Raw genomic sequence first — 19,217 nt, 5'->3', positions numbered from 1 at the left:
ATGACAAGGGGAAAGCTGAAACTATGTCCAGGTTTTTGAATTTTGGAATCTCTAAGGTACAAAAGGTGAGAAGCTTCATTAGTGCCACCTTGCCACTCACAAGGAAGGTAAAACTGTTCACAGGGGCCGAGAGATAAGATTTAACATTATTGTATTTATTAGGTTCTGAAACAACACACATTCACATCCTTTTGAATACAGTACATTTGGCACAATAATGTTTACAATGAAATAACACTAATGAATGGCAAGAGATTAAAATTACATCCAGAAAGGAAAAAAAATGTACAAATAAAGCATCACAATACAAAAAAACAAATCCCTAAAATTGAATACATTTTCTAAATAGCCAGAATTATTTTGCACATAATTTAAAAAGAGGTAATTTTTAAGCCTTCTTTTTTATTTAAAGCAAGAATGTATTTTTTTCACCTTTGGAGGAAAATATATCCCCACTTCACAAGGTTTCTCACTGCCATGAGAGAGCACAGGAGGACAACTATCCTTCATATATTTTTTTGGCTTTTTTTCCACACTCCATGTTTTTTTTCAGAGAGAGAGAGAGACAGACAGACAGACAGACACATGGACCTGGAAAGATTAGAGAGGATCAGCAGAAATGTAACAGTGTGTCCACTTCCAAACTCTTGTGAAAACTAAAATGAAACAATGAATACTCAAGGAACACACAAGCTTTTTTCTACAGACTACACAGGATTCGAATCGGCCAGTGTGAGAATTTATCAGCTCCAGCCCCGCGGAGGAGGTGTTCCAGCGAGCACGGAGCTTGGGGGGCTGACAAGGGCGTCTCTGGGCCAGGCAACCTACTGACTGACCTGCCTGGAGCTGCCGGCTGGAATGTGTTATTATTTGCCTTCCCAGCCAAAATGCCAGGTGTCCTGCTGGAAGGGCCCTGCTCCTGCTGACGTGGGAATACCACCAAGCTCTTGGACAAAGCCATTTGGCATTGCAGTTAGAGCTTGCTGGGTTGTTCCAAGTTCATCCTGGTGAAGGAAGCTGAGAAACAGAGAGAGCAGTAGTGATGCATGAGTATGACGGGCAGTCCTGTCGCGCCTTCCCCCAAATGAGATGATGCCACCAGGAAGATGTTTCTGTGCTTGTACTCAACTCCAGAAGATAGTCTCTCCCCAGTACGTCAAGTTACTGAAGATAAATTAAATTAGTCTACTGTTCTTCATCACTTCACTGGTATGCCAAACACACAAACTGATATAGCATAATATTGGAAATTGCCATAAGAACAGATAATAATTACACCTGAGTTTTTAAAAAATAAAAACAAAAGAGAACTGCATGTCACCATTAGTAACAAAGGCTATGACCAGCCAGGTGCAAATTTGGACACCACCTCTCTATGGGCTTGAGCTAGTTCCTGTCCAAGCTTTGACACCACCATCAAAACATTCCTTCCTCTTCCCCATCTCTATCAGGGCACAATAGAGCACAGGAGAACTATATGTGAGATTTACTATAGCTTAATATATGATTACGTCTTTTAAAACAAACCAAAAGGCAATAAACAATGTAAAGGATGCCCCCTCCGGCAAAGAAACACACGCACCTTATCTCTTGGTGACTTGAACCAATACACACACAGAGTATTGCACCTGGACATTATTAGAATGTTCTTTCATAGACTAAAGTTTTATAATATGCCTGAACATGCAGCAGTTGATACCTCTAAATTCAATGAGTTAATTCCACAGGCCTTGCAGCAAACACTATATACAAAAATCTCAAATGTACAAAAGGCAAAAAGCTTCATTGGTGCCACTTTGCCGCTCACAAGTAGATATATTTAGGGGCAGCTGGGAAACCCACGTGCAACGGTTGGAATGGATTCCATTCCCTGCTGAAACAGTTCAGGAAAATAGATAATCCAATGGCCTCCGGGAAACGTGTACACAAAGCCACAGAGAACCCTTGGGAATCAAAGAATGTAACACTGTCAGCGTATCTACAGGAGGTAACATCGCATCCGTTAAATAGTGTCCACATGAGTTGCCTCTGCACGTCACACAGCAACAAGCCTCTGAGTCTGTCCGGCCACACTGTCAGTTTCCAAGCAACGTTCAGTCTCACAACACCCTCTGCGTGACCCATGCTTAACCTCAGTCTGCTTGTTCCAAAGGCAGACATTTCCTAGTTAACTTTACATGTTTAATGTTTAAAAACCACAACACAGTAGTACTACCATTTTGCAGAAGTGTGCAAAAATAACACACTGCTGCAGAAAATAAATAGAGTTTATACCGGGAACTTAGGACGAAACTGGAAAGAGAATTTGGGAGCCGAGTTCTGTTGGAGACCCGGAGTCCTGGCCGTCAGTGCGGTGGCCTCTAAGTCCGGCCAGCCTCTAGTAGTGAGGGTCACTGCTTGTTTCCTTCCTCTCAAGCTGTCCAGCCCCCGTGCGCCACTAATGCATTCAGAGCACAGCCCTTGGACAATCGGTTTCTCGTTGCATATTAGCCCTTTAATATCAACCTATTAATAATGGAATTTATCTCTTGGCCAATTAGCAAATTGAAGGATATATTTTTCAAACATTAATAGAGCCCAAAGTCAAATTTCTTTTTCTACAAGGAATGATTTCTTCCACGAGACACATGCTTCCATGACTTCGGCATGCTCCAAAGCCAAAACCAGAGCAAGCAAGAATTAGCCATTCCAGACAAACCAGCACAGGCAGCCAACCTGTGCATCTCCCAGTCTCTGTCCTTCGCAGGCATGCCTCGAGGGTGCCCACCCTCGTGCTGAAGAAGCACAATCTCTTCTCCTGGACAGAAGGGCAGAGGGATGGCAGGTGAGGGGACTGGAGGGACGAGAAGCAAGAATTGTTAGAACTCTATGTCTGATAGTAGAGCCCGAGTCTTCTTGTTTGCTTTTTCAACTCTCCTTCACAGTCAGAGAACTGAAGTTGCTTCACTGCCAGGAGCCCCCGAGAAGTGGAAACAGGCTTGCCCAGACCAAACCCAGCCACATGTCCAGCTAACTGCTGACCCGACCTGATTCTGCTCCAGCGGTAAGTCAAGAACCAAGAGTGTCTTCTGGTCACCAGGCAGAAGGAAGGAGGAGCTGGCCTGGGGTAAGGGAACACAATAAATAGAGTGGACAGGGATGGGGCTCCGGGGAGGAAAAGTACTTCAAGACCCTCTGAGCCTCTGGAAAACAGCAATCTTCTCAGGATTCCTTCTTGCAGCATCACCAAACTCCACCTGGTGGGACCTCTCAGGGCATCAGGTCTTCCCCGAAGTAGGAGAAGCCTTTGAATTCCTCCTGGTTGATCTGCTTCACAATCGCTTCATCCACAAGCGTGAGTACTGGCTCTTCCCGGGTAAAGTCTTGGTCAAAGTTATTGACGTCTCTTTTGGTTTTCTGTGAGAAGAAAAGAGAAAGCGCTGACTCCAGGCTGACCTTGCTCCCTAGGGCCCCCCCAGGGAGTGAGCATCGCACTGCCCAGCCTCTCGCCAAAGCAGGCGCCAGCTACCAAGAGCAGACATAGAGCTGTTCCAATAAGGTCATGATGCATGGCCCCAGGACCAGGAGGTGACAGAGGACTCGGAGGGGAACAAATGAGCTCAGGTGAGAAGGAAGAAGGAGTGAGAGGTACGATGGAAAGGCAGGGAAGTGGGATTCCCACAGGCTGTGTGTGCGATGTGTGGGCGTATTTGGGAGACTGGGGCGCAGAGCTCCCATGTCACACTCCCCCTTCCAGCACCTTCCCTGACCCTCTGGCTCCATCCAGATCTCCCTCCCTGTGACCCAGGGCACAGACTCACATCCCTCCTTCCACCAAGTCTCCAGTGCCCTTTCTCCCCTGCAGGTAGAACCCGCAACCTTGCCGTGCCTGCTCCATATGACACCCTCCCCACAGAAGGCAAATGGGTAGGGGGTGGGGGTGTCTTCGGGAAGACATGCCTTGGTCTCCATCTGCTCTCACCCCGAACCCGATTTTGTGCTCCCACATTATTCTATCATTACACTCAACACTCGAGTTTGCAGTGAATTGTTTATGCCTTTTCTCGGCCAACAGCTCCTTAAAAGCAGGGACCTTAGTCAGCCGTGGGTTCCCAGCCATGAACGCGTACCGAGTGACTGAGGGTGCAGGTGAACCCACCCCTGACGGCCCAGCTCAGCAGGGCCCATGCCCGCTCGCAGGTCCAGGTTCCCCACGTAGGGCTCATGGCAATCGCACAAATCCTCGGCTCGGGGAGAAAATCAGGACGGGTAAGCCCTGTAGGGGCTCGCGCTTGAGTTGGGAGCCAGTATTCCTGTCTGGAACAGTCTGCAATGGCGAGAGAAACCTGCACGGAGAAGTGGGGGCTTGGCTGAGGCTTGAAGACTGAGTTACGGTCATGTTGGTAGAGATGGGAGAAAGGCACCTGGCCAGGAAGGAAGATAGGCCGAGGGCAGGGGCAGGAACAGGAAAGATGTATGCACAGGACAATGGGTTCGCCGAGCCACCTAGGGCAGAGTCCAGCGTGAGGATGGCAGGAGGTGAGAAAAGAGTCTGACTGCAGAGGCCTCCAGTGCCAGGTCCCCTGTCCCCCATGGTACACAGCCCAGTGCTGAGAAGACTGAAAGGCCTCTGGCAACGCTTTCTCAGACGCAGCTTAACTGGTGCTACCCAGGGTTAGTGACCTGGATGATGGGATAAGTCTTGTGAGAAGATTAGCATTATTATTTGTAGGAGCAGTAATATTAATAGATGCTATGTTCTGTGCAAGCCAGTAACCTAAAAGGTGTTAATAAGTAGTCCAAGAAAAAAGTGGTTTTGAGATAGAGCTTTATTTTGGACCCCGCTCTTGCACCTTTGCCATGCTCCTTGGCAAAGTACAGGCTCTGAGACGTCCCAGAGTCAAGAAACCCAGCTGACATTTTCAGGCCAGCCTTCCCCAAACTTGGCATAATTTTTTTTGTCCTGAGTAGTTTATTAATATTTCTCCCTGAAGAAGAGTTCTGCAGAATCTAGTTTGGGACGTTCGCCATTTACAAAGCACCTTCGCATTCATTTGCTCATTTGATCCTTGGAACTGGTTATTATTACCCTGAGTGTCCGGGTGAGGAATGTGGTTCGCAGAGGTTTACTGACTTGCCGGAGTCCCCCAGCTAGATAAGGGCAGAGCCAGACTCAAATCCAGGCCCCAGCAGGATGCCTCCTGTGGTGTGGAATGTCTGGGAGGCTGGACACTCGAGAAGTGGGAAGGCACAGCAAGGGTCGAATTCAATCAGGAGACGTTTAGGTAAAGCCACGAGGCTACAATAAAGCCAGGAAGGCTTGCCAGGAGTCCGGCATGGTGGCACAGGGCTGTGGGTCGAGGAGACGGTGCAATGCGGACTCAGCAGGGCAGTCTATTTCCAAACTGCCCCGGCCTGAAATCAGAATCAGATGCACAGCAGGGAGCAGGGACGAGATAATCTTCCCGAGCCCGTTGGTGCAGCTCAGCACCTTCTCCCTGGGCTCGAGCAGCATAGCAGGTAGGTCTTAGAGACCTTGGAAGGGAGACAGAACGGAGACGCAGAAAACCTGAGGGGTGGAAACAGGCCCTGCAACTGAGGGAAGTACGTGCGGCCCTTGAACTGGGAAAGCCTCTTGCTTCATCATCTCTAGCAGGAGGGCTGGCCCCGGGCGTGCGGGCTATCTATGTTCCATCTCCACTGTGTACAGAGCAGGAGGAATACGGGGGACCTGCATGGAGACTGACTTCAAAGAAGAACATCAAGGCCCATGGCCACAGTGACACACGTCAGTCATGGGAAGGCCGGCGCCCGGGGAAGGCTGTGCTGACGCCTCCCCTGTAGACCTCTATCGCAGCAGGGCCGGTGCACTTGGGTTGCAGAGGGCTCACAGAGGGTGGGTCTGTGACGAGGAGTGGAATGAGTCCATAAGGAGGAGGGGGTGGGGAGAAGGTGGCTGTGACTTGGGAAGCACTGGGGATCATCCCAGGAGGTGACCATGGGACATCCTCAATGGGGGCAGGAGGGCAGAGGGGCCCTGTGGGTCAGAGGGCCAGGAGCTGGTGAAGAAGAGGGGCCATGGGACAGGTTAGGAGGAAAACTCAACGCAACATCACCAAGGGTGGGCCCTGCCCAGGCCTCCGGGGCTTTCCAGGGCAGGGGCAGGGGCAGGGCTGCCTCTTTGCCAGCTCGCTCTCACTGGTCACTGAGGGGTGGGGGGTGTGCACGGAGACCCTCGGGGACCTGCCAGGGCTCTGGTGTTGGCTCTGCCCAAACATCGACTTGCTTGTGCTTCAGCTCTCAGTCACTGGTGTCTGTTGGTCTCAGAAACCGGTCTGTTTCCTGAGCATGGTGCCAGATCTGGACCCCACATTGTGGGCGAGCTTCACAGCTCGCCAGCTGGTGCCGGGAATTGGGCGACCCAGCTGGGAACATCCTTCTCCGAGGACCTCTAGCTCCCTGGCGGGCTGGCTTGGGGAGCCATCTAGCTCAGCTCTGGGCTTTCCAGGCATCTCAGATCATGTGTGGTGTGTGAGCGAGTGTGCCATTCCTTAAAAACGCTGTAGGAAAACATACTTGGCTTACCCACACCCTGATGCAACCGGGCCCAGGCCCTGTTTTCCTTAGGTGTCTGTCAGTTCCTCATTTCCAATTCAAGCAGCCGGCATCCCCACTGTGTGCAACTCCTGATAATTAGCCTTGGAGACTTGGGAAGTTTTCCAAAGCAGTTATCTCTGGGGAACACCACTGCCTGTTAGCAGCATGTATGCAGCATGGCATCCTCACGTTTGAGGAGGACTGGGGGCTACATCCTTCACTCACCGATTTTATTCTTTGAAAAGCTGCTGCCTCCCTCATAGGCATAAGACTTGACTCCAAGGTTCCAATGGGCAAACTCCCAGAGACACCCCTGGTCACCTGGCTCCCCAGTAACCCCAGATATCTTCCATGTCTAAGGCAGACTCGTAGCCCACACTGCAGCCTGAGAGGTGACACTGGGAACAACCCTCTAACTCTCCAGATATTATCTCCTCCATGAAGCCCTCCGCCATCCCTTGGACCACATGGCAGAGTTGGGGTGGGGGGCAGGGGCAGGGGGAGCTGCACAGAGGAGGCGAAAGAACGCTGGCTGACCTCTCGCCCCGTACTGTCCCTTTCTGGTTAGAAGTCACTCTTTGAGCCTTGGTCTTTTCATCTGTACAAGGCAGGTGGCAAGAGGGGCCTAAATGAGATGCCAAACGTTAGGTGTCTCAGTGCCCCCGACCCATGGCAGGCGCCCCATAAATGTGAGTTCCAACTCTGCCTCTGAGTCGTAGTGCTTGTGCACCAGGGCAGGCCCACACACAGCTTGGCGGTGTTACCCAGCACAGTCCACGTGCTCTGCCCGTCAAGGCCGTGAGCTTCTTGGAGGCAGGGACTGGGTCTTACATTTCTCTGCACGCCTCCAAATCCTGAACTAGTGCTGAGCTGCAGCCTGCCTGAACTTTCGAGTGCTTCCCCCAGGGACTGAGTTTCCTGGGAAAAACCCCAGGTTCTTATACACATGCCTAAGGCCCTTCAGCATCTCGTCCTGCCTGCCTGCCTGGCTTCCTCTCCCACAAAGTTTCCTGGACTCGCGGAGGCCTGCAACTACCTCCAAGCCACTGCACAGCAAGTCCTCTGCCCAGAACACATTCTCCCCTCCTTGTCACGGAGCCGACTTCGCTCACCTTTTGTGTCTCAGCTTAGTGGCCCTTCCTTGTCCCATATGATGTCAATGATGGTTCCTAACCCTTAACACAGCACTCAGCACCCTGGATTCCCTTCTCTTCTCAACTAATCTGCGAGCAATTTGGGGGCAGGGACCAGGCTGAACTCACCCTTCCATCCCCAGCCTAGCACAATGCCTGGCACACAGTGAGTGCTCAGTAAATGTCTAGTAAAAAGTATGAATGAATGCACCTCTCTCGCTGCTACTTCATCTTGGGCCAGCAATGTGATCGAGGTTCAGACCTGGTGGCAGCTGACCTGCCAGAGGGTTTTCCGTTTGGGGAAGAATGGGTGGAGCGAGGAGAAGGCTGCGGTCTGATTTGCAAAGGGCCTGGAGGAGCAGGCCCCGCTAACGGGGTCTCCTCCCCTGGCAGCAGTCACCCTGGGCACTCGGGCTCCCTGACTACTGCTGGTACAAGACAGAAATGGGTTCAGCCAGGGTTTGGGGAAACCGCACCAAGGCACATGGCTGAAGGGGAGTTGAGGGACCTGGTGGGTGTGTCTCTAATCCAAGCGCTTGGGGTTAAAGGAAAGATGACATTCTTACTCCCTTTGGCATCCCTTCAGAAATGAGGTCTTGGGGTGGGGGGAGGGAAGGGGAGAAAAGGCATACAACTGTAATTGAATAACAATAAAAAATAAATTAAAAAAAAAAGAAAAAGAAATGAGGTTTTGGCTATGACAGGTCTAGGGGTGACCTTGGTGAAAGGGCACATTGCTGGAGTCTGCAGTGGGGGAGCGAAGTAGAACTCGTGGAAACCGAGTTCTGGCTCCTTCTGAGAAATTGCATCTGAGAAGCCAAGCCCTGAGCTCATCTGATAAATCACTCCGAGGCCACTGGGCGCTGGGGGCTCAGCTGGGTGTGGCAGTGTTGGGAGCTCAGCACGTACTCCCTCTGGGGCTGGTGCAGCTCTCTCCCAGCGCTCACTGTGCTGACGTCAGAAACACAAGCTTTCAGAGGAGCCAGCGATGCCTGCTTCTGTCTCCACTTGTCACTGGGAGAGCAACAGATGACTCTGTTCTGAAGCATCGAGAAAACTCTCTGATCTTATGGGCTGGGGCACCGGGCTGGCTTTCATGTGGCCGCCTTGGGGTTCCCTGCCAACCTCTTTACCTCAGCTAGGCATGACAGCAAGCACATACGTAGGGTGACCCCAAGCCAGGGGTGCCCTGCCCAGAATCGTGACTGTCTCCACGTGGTCCCCAAATGTAAGCTTTCCTTGACGTTCCAGGTCAGGTTCCAACTCCCTCTCAAGTCTCCCCTGACACCAGCCTCACTCCCATCTCACCCTCTTCCAGGCCCCCATGGCACTTCCTGGATTGTGCACGTGGTCCCTTCATCTAGCATTTTACGTGTCCTGACACCCTCTCACACAACAGACACTTAACGTTCATTTCCTGAAAATAATTGCATTCACTGGGACAGTCAAGCCCCGAACTGCTCCTAGCTTTGAAATGTCAATAGTCTTATCTAAGGTTGACTCTCTTTTTGAAAATATTCTAGAAGAAAAGGCAAGAATTTCAACAATCAGGATGCTTGCGCAACATCAGTTACCTACCTAAAACTTGGCTGCACAGTGTCTTGACTGGCTGGAAGGCTGGGTTGGAACCCAGTTTCAAGGTAACTACCATTTACCTAGACATTTCTCTAAACATAATCCTCCACCCCCACCCCCTTTTAACTTGTGCACCAGGAGCTGGGCACACGTTGGGCCCTCTTTGTAGAAGGCAGGGCAGAAGGTAGCACTCATCTGCCCTGGGCGCCCGGCGGCCTCTCACGGCACCTGTTGGGCCCCGTGCCCTCCGGGTTCCCCGCCGTGTTTCACCCAGCGCCTTCTTAGGTCCACTCTCGACTCCAGTCTGGGCAATGCCACATTCTGTGGCGTGACCTCTACTTGGTGGAAACCGTCAAATTAAACTGTTAGCTAAGATAGTACCAATGTGTTATCCTTTAGGAGCCGTCACAAATCGCAGTTTGACCAATCCAATTTAACCCTGTCACAGGTCGGACTGTGTCCCCCAAACAGATATGTTGGAACCCTAACTCCCAGGACCACAGAAAGTAACCTTAACTGGAGACAAGTCTTTGCAGACGTAATCCAATTAAGAAGAAGTCACTGGGGTGGGCCCTAATCCCCTGTGACCTGTGTCCTTATAAGAAGGGGAAACTTGGACACAGAGACAGTCACGCTCACAGGTGAGAGCCAGAGACGGGGAGAAATTATATATAACAGGCCAAGGAACATCCGGGGCTGCCAGGAGCTGAAAGGAGAAAAAGGGCCCTTCCCCTGCAGGTCTTAGAGGGCGTGAGACCCCGCTGACCCCTTGAGCTGAGACTTCTGTCCTCCTGAGGTGAGAGACATCCGTTTCTGTTCTTCTCATCCCCCCAGGCTGTGGCACTCGCTGTGGGGGCCTTAGGAAACTAATGCGTACCCCTAGTTTTCCGAATCTGACTTTTCAAATCCCAATGTAATCCTTTATATTTGACCTTGATTACTTCTTATGTTGGTATTTATTTCTAGCATGTCAAGATTGCCCTAAATAATGATTCTACAATTTTCCTCTCTGAATCTGTTTACTTATCAAAAAGCGGGATAATAAATATACCTAGATTGCTGAGGGTTATGTTGAGAGCCTCTAAGTAAGGCTCACTTGAACTCTAAAGTACTATGCAAATGTCATTATTTGGTCGTCCTCTTATCTGCTCTATCCTGCAGCTTCGACCATCCTGAACTTTAATTGGCATGCCTCCCATCTCTCTCTCAAGAGGCATATCCAAACAGTGTGTAAGACAGGGTCCAGCTCAGAACCCTTCACACTGTTCCTCCCCCCCGCTGCCGGAGCCCTCTCACAAAGCTGCCATCCAGTCCCACCAGCACACGTGGGGGCATGGTTGTGAAGTCCATTACGAATGGACCAGCTGTGGGCACTTTTTCCATCTCGTGCAGGAGGATGACATCAGAGCCTCATGCTAGATCTCCTAGGTTTAAATGCAGCTGGCTGAACGGGCTGCACAACTCTCCTGTGTGTGACCTCCGCTGTACTTGGTAAAGTTGCTTCCTCCTCTGAGGGGAGGAGAAAATCAAGACCCCTTTGGTTTTTAAGCACCAATGATTAGCTTCATGGAATTTAAAAATGGGAAGCCACTTGATTCTTGGCCACTCCCCGTCCAAAGGAGAGAGTCACGGCAGCGTGGTGGCCTCTGTGGCTGGCATGCGGAGATGAGGAGCCACCAAGCCCCAGGCGGTGGCTTGAGTGCCCCCCCCCCGCCCCACCCCTGCCCTACAGTCTGGCCTGCTGCCTCCTGTCCAAACCACTTCTGCGGGAAAGCCGTTTCACTCCTGAGGCAGTCAGTATACAGAAAAGTATTTTAAAAACAGACCGAGTCCCTCAGACCACTAAGCATTCTGAATAGACAACCACACCTGGATTCTGTCAGATTAACTGTTTAATGGAATTCAATTGCTTCTCCTCGTCCCTTCTTTATTGCTGGGCTATAAAAAAATACATTTCTACAACTTCTGTTTGAGCAGTTACTTTGGAAACTCTTATTAGCTAACACTAACCTCCCCCCTCACACGTAGCAAATACTCCAGTGATCACAGGAGCTCAGCGGGCTACATGTGTCCTGTGAACCAGCTGTCCATAGGGGTGTGTGGAGCCAGCTCTCCACCTGCATTACAGCAGTGGGCGGGATACCATCAGCAAGAAGTTGTTACCCAACTTCGAACACGTGTCACGATGCTTTTTAAACAAAACTTCAGGGAAAAGGCCCAAAAGCTGTTTGGAAGGCAGTGTCAGTTTAGAAACCTATAGGATTTGAAAGTTGAACCCAAGACACCCCTCTCTGGACCCCTGCTCCCAGAGGGACAGGGACCACCATCCCTGTCTGCCCTTGGCACAGCCGGAGGTTGTCAAGGTGATTTTCAAAGCTACTCCTCCCTCTAACTTCCATGGCTGGATCACTTTAAATAAAAGTAAAGCATTTTAAGCAAGCTTTCTTAACCTGGCTTCCTGTTCCTAAAGCAGAGAAGGTGCATTTTCAGTGAAGGGCCAGATGGTCAGTGTTCCGGGCTCTGCGGGCCACAGGGTCTCCGTCACAACCACCCCGCTCTGCTGTTGCGGCACAAATGCAGCAGACCAGAGGGAAGGGAGGGGGCGTGGCTGCGTTCCAACAGCACTTACTTGACAGACACTGACTTTCGGACTTGCCATCATGTTCATGTGTCACCAAAGGGTCTCTTCAACCATTTAAGAAAGATGCAAAAACCATTCTTAGTTCGAGCGCTGCACAAAAAAAGGCAGCGGGCTGGGTCGGGCCCGAAGGCCGGGGTTTGCCAACCCCTGCCCTAGGTAATGGGCCTTGGGCTTCCTGGAACCTCGTAAAATACAGCCCAGTGTGCTGAGCGTCTGGGTGCATTCGGATTTTCCTGGAGAGAGTTCGCTGTATCAGATTCTCAAAGAGCTGGGGCCGGGGGTGACTTCACTGCTAAGTTAGGAACCACAGATTTCAAAGTTTCCTGTCCAATAAAGCCTGAATTCCTCAGTGCCACAGTAACTGTCTCTGAGCATCCACATAGAGGACAAAGCCCCGAGAGGCGAGAGGCATTCCCAGGACCTGAGGTGCCCCTACTGTTGAAACCTCTCCGACCACGGAGGGGCGGGCAGCCCTGGGCATTCCCTGCAGCCATTCGTTACTTGGTCGGCAGGAAGGCTGAGGTGTCCCTCTGGAATGGCTGGGTAAAGTCACAGCTCAGACTGTGTACTGAAGGCTCTTTCCAGAGGGACCTTTTAAGACCAGCTAAAGCAATTAATCTTAAAGCCTTAGCGACACAGACACAGTATTTCTCCATTCCTTTCAGGGAAGGAGGTACTTCTGGGTGTTTCTGAAGTGCTTATAATACCTGCCTCCTCAAACCCTCCCAGGCCAGCCCAGGTCCACACCTACTGGACTCTGAGATACGGTAACTAAAGTAGGAAGCATACATTCCAACCAAGAGTCACTTTTGGGCCCCGTGGTTCTGGATGAGTGCTCATCACCTGGAGAGTGGACCTCTGGCCCCTGATGCCATTCAGCAGGGAGTTTAGAAATGGCCTAGAGGTGTCTCTAATACCCCATGAGTCGTGGCTCCCTCGAAAGGCAGGTGGCGTCTCAGGGTGAGTCACGCCTGCTGCATGTCCCTTTGCTAGCGGTGTCCAGGCCACAGCCAGGCCTCACCAGCTCCCAGTTAATCAAATGGATTCTGCTGGTCCCCAGAGGACAGCAGAGAGCAATAGCTTTTATCATACAGGTGACCACCACCCTCCAAGACCAGAAGTGAGCGCAAAGGAGGGTCCATTGCCCCCTCAAGTACAGCAAAGGAGCCCTGAAACCATTCCTGAGGCCACTAACAAGGAGGGTCTCATGCTGCTAGGAGGGAGGGGAACGCCCCTTCCTGGGGAACCACCCCCAGTCAGGCTGGCCCCCCTCCTGCACCTCAATCGCCCCGTGCCACTCTTTCCTGGCACTCCCTGTAACTGGAACTAAATAACGACTCGCTCAACAACTGTTTTGTCCACCAGGCTAGAAGCTCCTCCTGCTGGGTGTCTGTTTTGCATTTCTAGCACCTGCACAGTGCTTGGCACAGCCTCAGTTTCTTCATTGGAAAATGTAATAAGGCTCACAGATGGAGACGTCTCCTAAGTGCTTTACCTGCCTGCCTCATTTAACCTCACACGCCAGCCTCCCGGGAGGCCATAGCCCCGCTGCTGAGATTAGTAAACAGCCTGCCCAAGGAGTATGCCAGCCGGGGGCAGAGCCAGGAACGAACTCAGCTTGTTCTGACCCCAAGGCCCTTGTCCCACCTCCTGCCATGAGGCGTCCACGCATTCACGTGTGCAGAGGGCTGAATGGCTGCTGCCCGTGGTGCTGTTGCCATGAGACAAAGGCGTAAACCAACAACCGCCTCCTGCCCTGTGCCCCCCCACCATGCATGGGGTCACCAGCCCCACGATGCCTTTTGGGGTCATTTCTTAGACACTGGGGTGAAGAAAGGCATCGCCCTTCAAAATTTTACATTACAGGCAACACAGTAAGAAATATGTTTTATATACGACCTAGTGCACAGCACCCCCTTGTACCACCCCAATGGAAGACTCAGCAAGCTATGCACCGCCTTTATGTGATGTATTCTGTGTTCTAGTCTAATACTCTATCCCACCCCATCCCTTCCCACCCCCATCCCACCCATCACTTCCCACCCCATCCCATCCTTCATTACAAGATTTTTTGCACCTGGCCCACTAAACTGATTTTACAGCCCACTGTTGGGTAGATCCCAAAGTAGGGTGAAGGGGCACTTGATAGTAGAGCCTGGAACTGAAAAAGTGTCGAAAACACAGTGTGGATACCCAGGAACAGAAGCTTGAGGAGGAGACAGCGCCCTGCCTGCCGTGGCCTGCCTGAGTCCTGAGCTCCTGAGCCAGGCTGCACAGTGAGCTGGCCCCACACGGTGGACGTGCTGCGGCAAGGCCCGTGCCCGGCGCTGCAGCTGGGAGTGGGGAGGCCCACAGTGGCAACCCTGGCCCCGCTCTGCTTCTAATCACGGGGCCCTTTCTCTTTCATCATCTATTTTTCAAAGCAGTGTCTTTATTGACAGCTGTTGGGTTCAGCTTTCCAGGGATAACTGTTGGTACCCAAAGAAAAAACTTTCCCATCTGGTTCTGGCAAAAGTGCTGTTGTTCCACTCACTAATCTATTCCCTCCTTATTTATGAAAATGTTCAGATAGAGATCTGTTCTTTTGGCTCGGGATTCATTATTGCTCTGCCTGCTGGCTTTGAAACAGGAACTGTAAACACTCTAGTATGTGCCTCTCAAGTTAAGATGAGGTCACCCCCCTCCTTTTACCATTCAGCAATGTCAGGGTTCCTAATGCAGGGTCTTATCACCCCCAAACTCCCAGGCACATACTGGAATCGGTCTGGGGTCATAACAGGTAAGAAGAGAATTTAGAGATGGGGCTAAGAGAGGAACATTCTCTGGAAAAACGCTGTAGACCTACACAATTCATTCATTCCCCAAATACAGACTGAATCTCTACTATGTGCCGGGAGCTGTTGCTGAGGAGGCAGCTCTGAATATAACAGATAAAAAGCACCCCCCCGCCCCAGCCGATTAACTAGGTCTTGCTAATTGATGTGGGTGATGCACACATGGGGATTCTCTCTTACTTTGGTACATATTTGAATTTTCCATAATAACAAGTTAAAAATACAGACCTCAAATCTGAGACACATGACGCTGCGTGAAAGGAGCCGGACACAAAAGAGCACACACTGTGTGGCTCCGCGGAAGTGAGCCTCTAGGAAAGATGAACCTACTGTAGTGACAGAAAGCAGACAAGGGACCACCTGAGGCAGAGGGCGCCTGGGGACCGTTTGGGGGCTAGAGACCCCCCATGTATTCACTGTGCTCAACCCATCACATTGCACAACTGAAATGAGTAGGTTTTATTCTATGTGAATTTTATTATAGCAACATTGATTTAAAAAATCCTCAAATCCCTGTCCTCTCGAAGCATGTTTAAATGGAGTGGCTGTGGCTGGAAGATATTTTGGGGACGGTGTGAGGTCTCATTTTCAGGAAGGGAGCAGAGAAGTTCAGCGACTCACTCAGGATCTCACAGGTACTAACAGCAGGGACGAGCACCTGGCTCTGCCCAACACTTTCCTCTGAGCTCGCTGCCTGTGATGCAGGTCGGGGCTAAATTCTGGAATCCCACATTCTTGGGTGACCATTCTGAGGCACTAGGTGGAACACCCCATCCCAGGTATCTGCGTACATATGGCTCAAATCTGCCGCGCTCTCCAGGAAGACCTCCTGTTATTTCTGAAGTAGCTGAGAGGCCAGCAGCTATGGGGAGGAAGAGGGAGTCTGCCTGGTGCCCCGAGTCAAGGTCTGGTTTATTTTGTAAGTCATCCCAGTTGATAAGCTTACTCTGGCTTATCTTCTCATCTCTCTACTTAAGGCAAGAAACATATTTCACTGTCCTGGCCATTCTCTACCCTCCTCCTCACCTAGCCGGGCTCACAAACCTGAGGTACTCCGTTCACATCTAGGCTCTGCGCTCCAAGGAAACCCGTTGTGGCCGGAGTAGATCCTAGAAAGGACCAGCCAGGATAACGTGGAGGGTCGGTGGCTGCAGGCTCATGGGCCAGGTCGTCTCACTTTGGAGACACTGAGGTTGCCATGGAAACTTAGAGAACGTTCACAAACCCACTGTGTGTGTGTCAAGTCCCAGAATTCCAAAATGACACGTGAGTGTCAAGTTTAGGCCAAATCCAATTGTTACCATCCGCTACCCCAGCACACACAATGGGGAGTACACAGGGCACCCATCTCCCCACATGCAAAACTGAGTTTGCAAGAGCGTCTTTCCTCCATGACAGATGCGGCCCTCAAGAATCAAGGTCTTGGACTTGGAGGCTGGTGTGGGCGGGGGAGCCCAATCAGCTTGAAAAATGTCCCTTGGTGCCTGCAGCCCTCAAAGAACGAAATCTCACTTCAAGCAGACAAGACTGAGCCCCTCCATGGGGAAGGTTTAATGTTCTTCCTGCTTTTATTTCGATACGTGTTACTCAGCCTCTGACCGCTGCCCTGCCACCTCTGGTCACCGGGCCACCTTTGGCTTTCTCTGCAGAAATGGGCAGGAGGGCACTGGTCAAGTGGCCCCTCCTGGACAGGACCTCCTACAGGACCGCAGGTGGGAAGAGGCTCCCACGACACATAGAGGCCCTGCCTCCCTGTGTGCAGAGAGCCTGTGTGCGGGGCCTCCTCTTCATGCCATCTCTTCCCCTCTCTCCTCTACCAAACCGCAAGACTCCCCTCCCAAAGTCAAGTCTGGGGATTTACCCTATGGCCTAGTTTTCCTGTTATAACATCTCGTCCTGCTAGCTACACTCCTCACGGTGGTGATATTAAGGTGACGACAGGGGATTCTTGTCTTCCTATGTCAACCTCCCTCTCTGGGGCTCCACAGAGAGTACAAAGTAGATGCTCAATAAATACCCATCAAAAAGAGCTGATCTGAATCCTGCCTTTCTGGTTCCAAGCCTCTGCCCAGGTAGCCCTCTCTTCTGAACCCTTCCTGGCTTCCTCTGCCAAGACCCAGCTAGTGCGAACCTTTCCTGACTGCCCCTGCCCTCCCTTCCTTCCATTGGGCATGGCCCAGGAGGTTCCATGTGTCCAGGAAGGTGCCACCTCAAGTGGCAGTGGAGCAGAGAAGGGATTAAATTCAATCACACTAGTTTGATGAACCCATGAAGGCAAATCCCAACCTAACAGCTATTAAGTACTCAACGAAACCTTCAGGGCCTGTAGAAATGCCCAGCCCAGGGTCCCTAGTCTTATCCCCGCCCCCTCTGCATGATGGGGAGAGAGGAGAACTGAAGTGCAGGCAGCTCCTCGCCCCAGGCTGCAGGAAGGCTCCTGCAATGAGAATTCTCGGGTGAAGAAATCTCTGTCAAAATGGCCCACTTGAGGCCGCTTGGCTTAGCAATACTTGGGAACCTGCCGTGCTAGCATGGTGGCTCAGCGACAGCGGCCACCGTCTCAGGGTGGGGCACCGAGGGGCACGGAGATAGATATGCTCAGCAGAAACACTGCTGAGAACAAGGAGAAAGGAAAGGTGGTGAGCAAGTTCACAGGATAATGGGTGGTAAGATCATGTGAGAAATTGGGGTGCTATTTCAAGGCTCAAAAGGGTGGGGAATTCTGGCATCTGGAGTGAGTCATACATGGTCTTGCACCACCTCGCTTCCCCTCACACTCTCCCTTCTCAGAATGAAGCCCCAGAAGGCTCTCTGGCAGAGTCTGAATTGCGTTTCTTTTTTGTTTCTTGTTTTTGTTTCTGTTTTTGCCAGCCTTCAGATGCCTTTCTGTCCTGGGATGACTTCTTCCCTAACCACACGGTCCCTCCACCCCTCTGGAACAGGTATAATGTTCAGGCCAGCCTCCCTAAGCTTAGACCCCACTGTCTCCATCACTGTCAGCACCACACCGTGCTCACTGTACACCAAGGACCATCCTAATCCGTTCACACAGTCCAGCGTGGCAGATGCTACTATTCCCACTCTGTGGGTCAGCAGTCTGAGGCTCAGGGAGACGGGATGACTTTCCCAAGATCCTACAGCCCAAATCGGAACCTGGCTGCATCTGATTCTACAGCTCAGGCTCCAAACCTCACACTACCTCCTCCTATCCTTAAGTCTTGATTCTGGGAGACTCGGGATGAGAGGAAGAGGGGATTTAACAGGCTGGGGTGGGGGGCTGGTAAATGGAGAGAGAGGAAATAACACAGTGAGCAAAGCATCTGGGGCTTGTTCGCTAATCCCATTTGTGAATCTGTGAGCTGGTATTGTCATCCCCATTTTAAAGGTAAGGAGGGTGGGGGGCTCAAGGAGGCCAGATGTCTGGGCTGAAGTGAATTTGCAGGTTCAAGTGGCTCTCCTCTGATGGCAATTTTGTTTAACCCTAGTCTCTTCGAGGTCAAAGCCAGTAGTGCCATGTCCACTGTACCATACTGCCACCTGGGCCAACTACCAAAACTGGGTTCCTGGACTTCTCCCACGCCCTCCAGCCCTGAGCCAGAGTCCTCGCTCGAGGGACCTTGCAGCCTCCGGCAGGCCGAGAACACTCACTGTGGCATGGACAGCGCGAGGGGGCATGCTGACTGCCAGGCTGCAGGAGTCGCTGGTGCCCTGCTTCTGCTCTGCCGGGTGGGTGACGAGGATGGAGTCTAAGGATCGCCTGGGCTCTGTCTCTGTGGTCCATGCCATCAGGTGGGCTGACTGCAGGGGAGGGGCTGCCTGTTCAGCAGGGCTCCTCCTCAGGCCACTAGTTGGCGACGGTGTGCGGGTCTCAAGCCCACTCCCCAGTGTTCTCCCAGTACAGCCTGGTCCGCAGATGCGCACAGGAAAGGCCTCCCTGGGCGTCCCTCCAGGCGGTGTACACGGCCAGGTGGAAAAGGGTCATGAGGTTGGAAAGGGCCTCCGTGTCACCAGTCCTGAGGGCTCACCTACCTGGAGTCACTCCTGTCTCTGGAGGCCTTACCTTAGAGACGGACATTCACACTGAAGCAAACTTGAAAGAGAACACGCACAGAGAGAAGTTCACGTGGCCACCATTTCCCCTCATTGTCTTTGGCTTTCACCGAGGACTGCTAGGTTTCTGGGGGCGCAGATCTCTCCTCTACTGGCTTTCCCTGCTGTCGGTGCCAAGGCCCTGGGAGCCATAACCTCAGAGCCTAATGCTTTTTTGTGTGGGGAGGGAAGGGGGAGGTTGGGAGGAATATGCAGGAGGGAAGCTAGGAGTGGGCAAAACACTTTGGAGATCTGTGAGGTCAGAGGACACCCTCCAGCCACACCAAACATATCACTTCTGCCCTCTACGGTCCCAAAGGAGGCAAACCCACCAGCGACACAAAAGCTCGATGTGCTACTTTTACTGGT

The 19,217-nt window shown here is 51.7% G+C and overlaps 1 protein-coding gene across 2 annotated transcripts in view; it reads right to left on the bottom strand.

The window, feature by feature from the left end:
* Positions 1-405: 405 nt before the first annotated feature.
* Positions 406-19,217, bottom strand: part of PRKCE (protein kinase C epsilon) — a 470,124-nt gene continuing 451,312 nt past the window's right edge. For both annotated transcript variants that reach the window (XM_024552856.4, XM_045189472.3), the window contains one exon: positions 406-3,396. In XM_024552856.4, the coding sequence (XP_024408624.2) occupies positions 3,250-3,396 (147 nt within the window). In that variant the 3' untranslated portion in view covers positions 406-3,249. The remainder of the gene's footprint in view (positions 3,397-19,217) is intronic.

This window comes from Desmodus rotundus, chromosome 5, assembly GCF_022682495.2.
Source record: "Desmodus rotundus isolate HL8 chromosome 5, HLdesRot8A.1, whole genome shotgun sequence".
NCBI classification, from domain to species: domain Eukaryota; kingdom Metazoa; phylum Chordata; class Mammalia; order Chiroptera; family Phyllostomidae; genus Desmodus; species Desmodus rotundus.
This window is presented reverse-complemented; position numbering and strand designations above follow the sequence as displayed.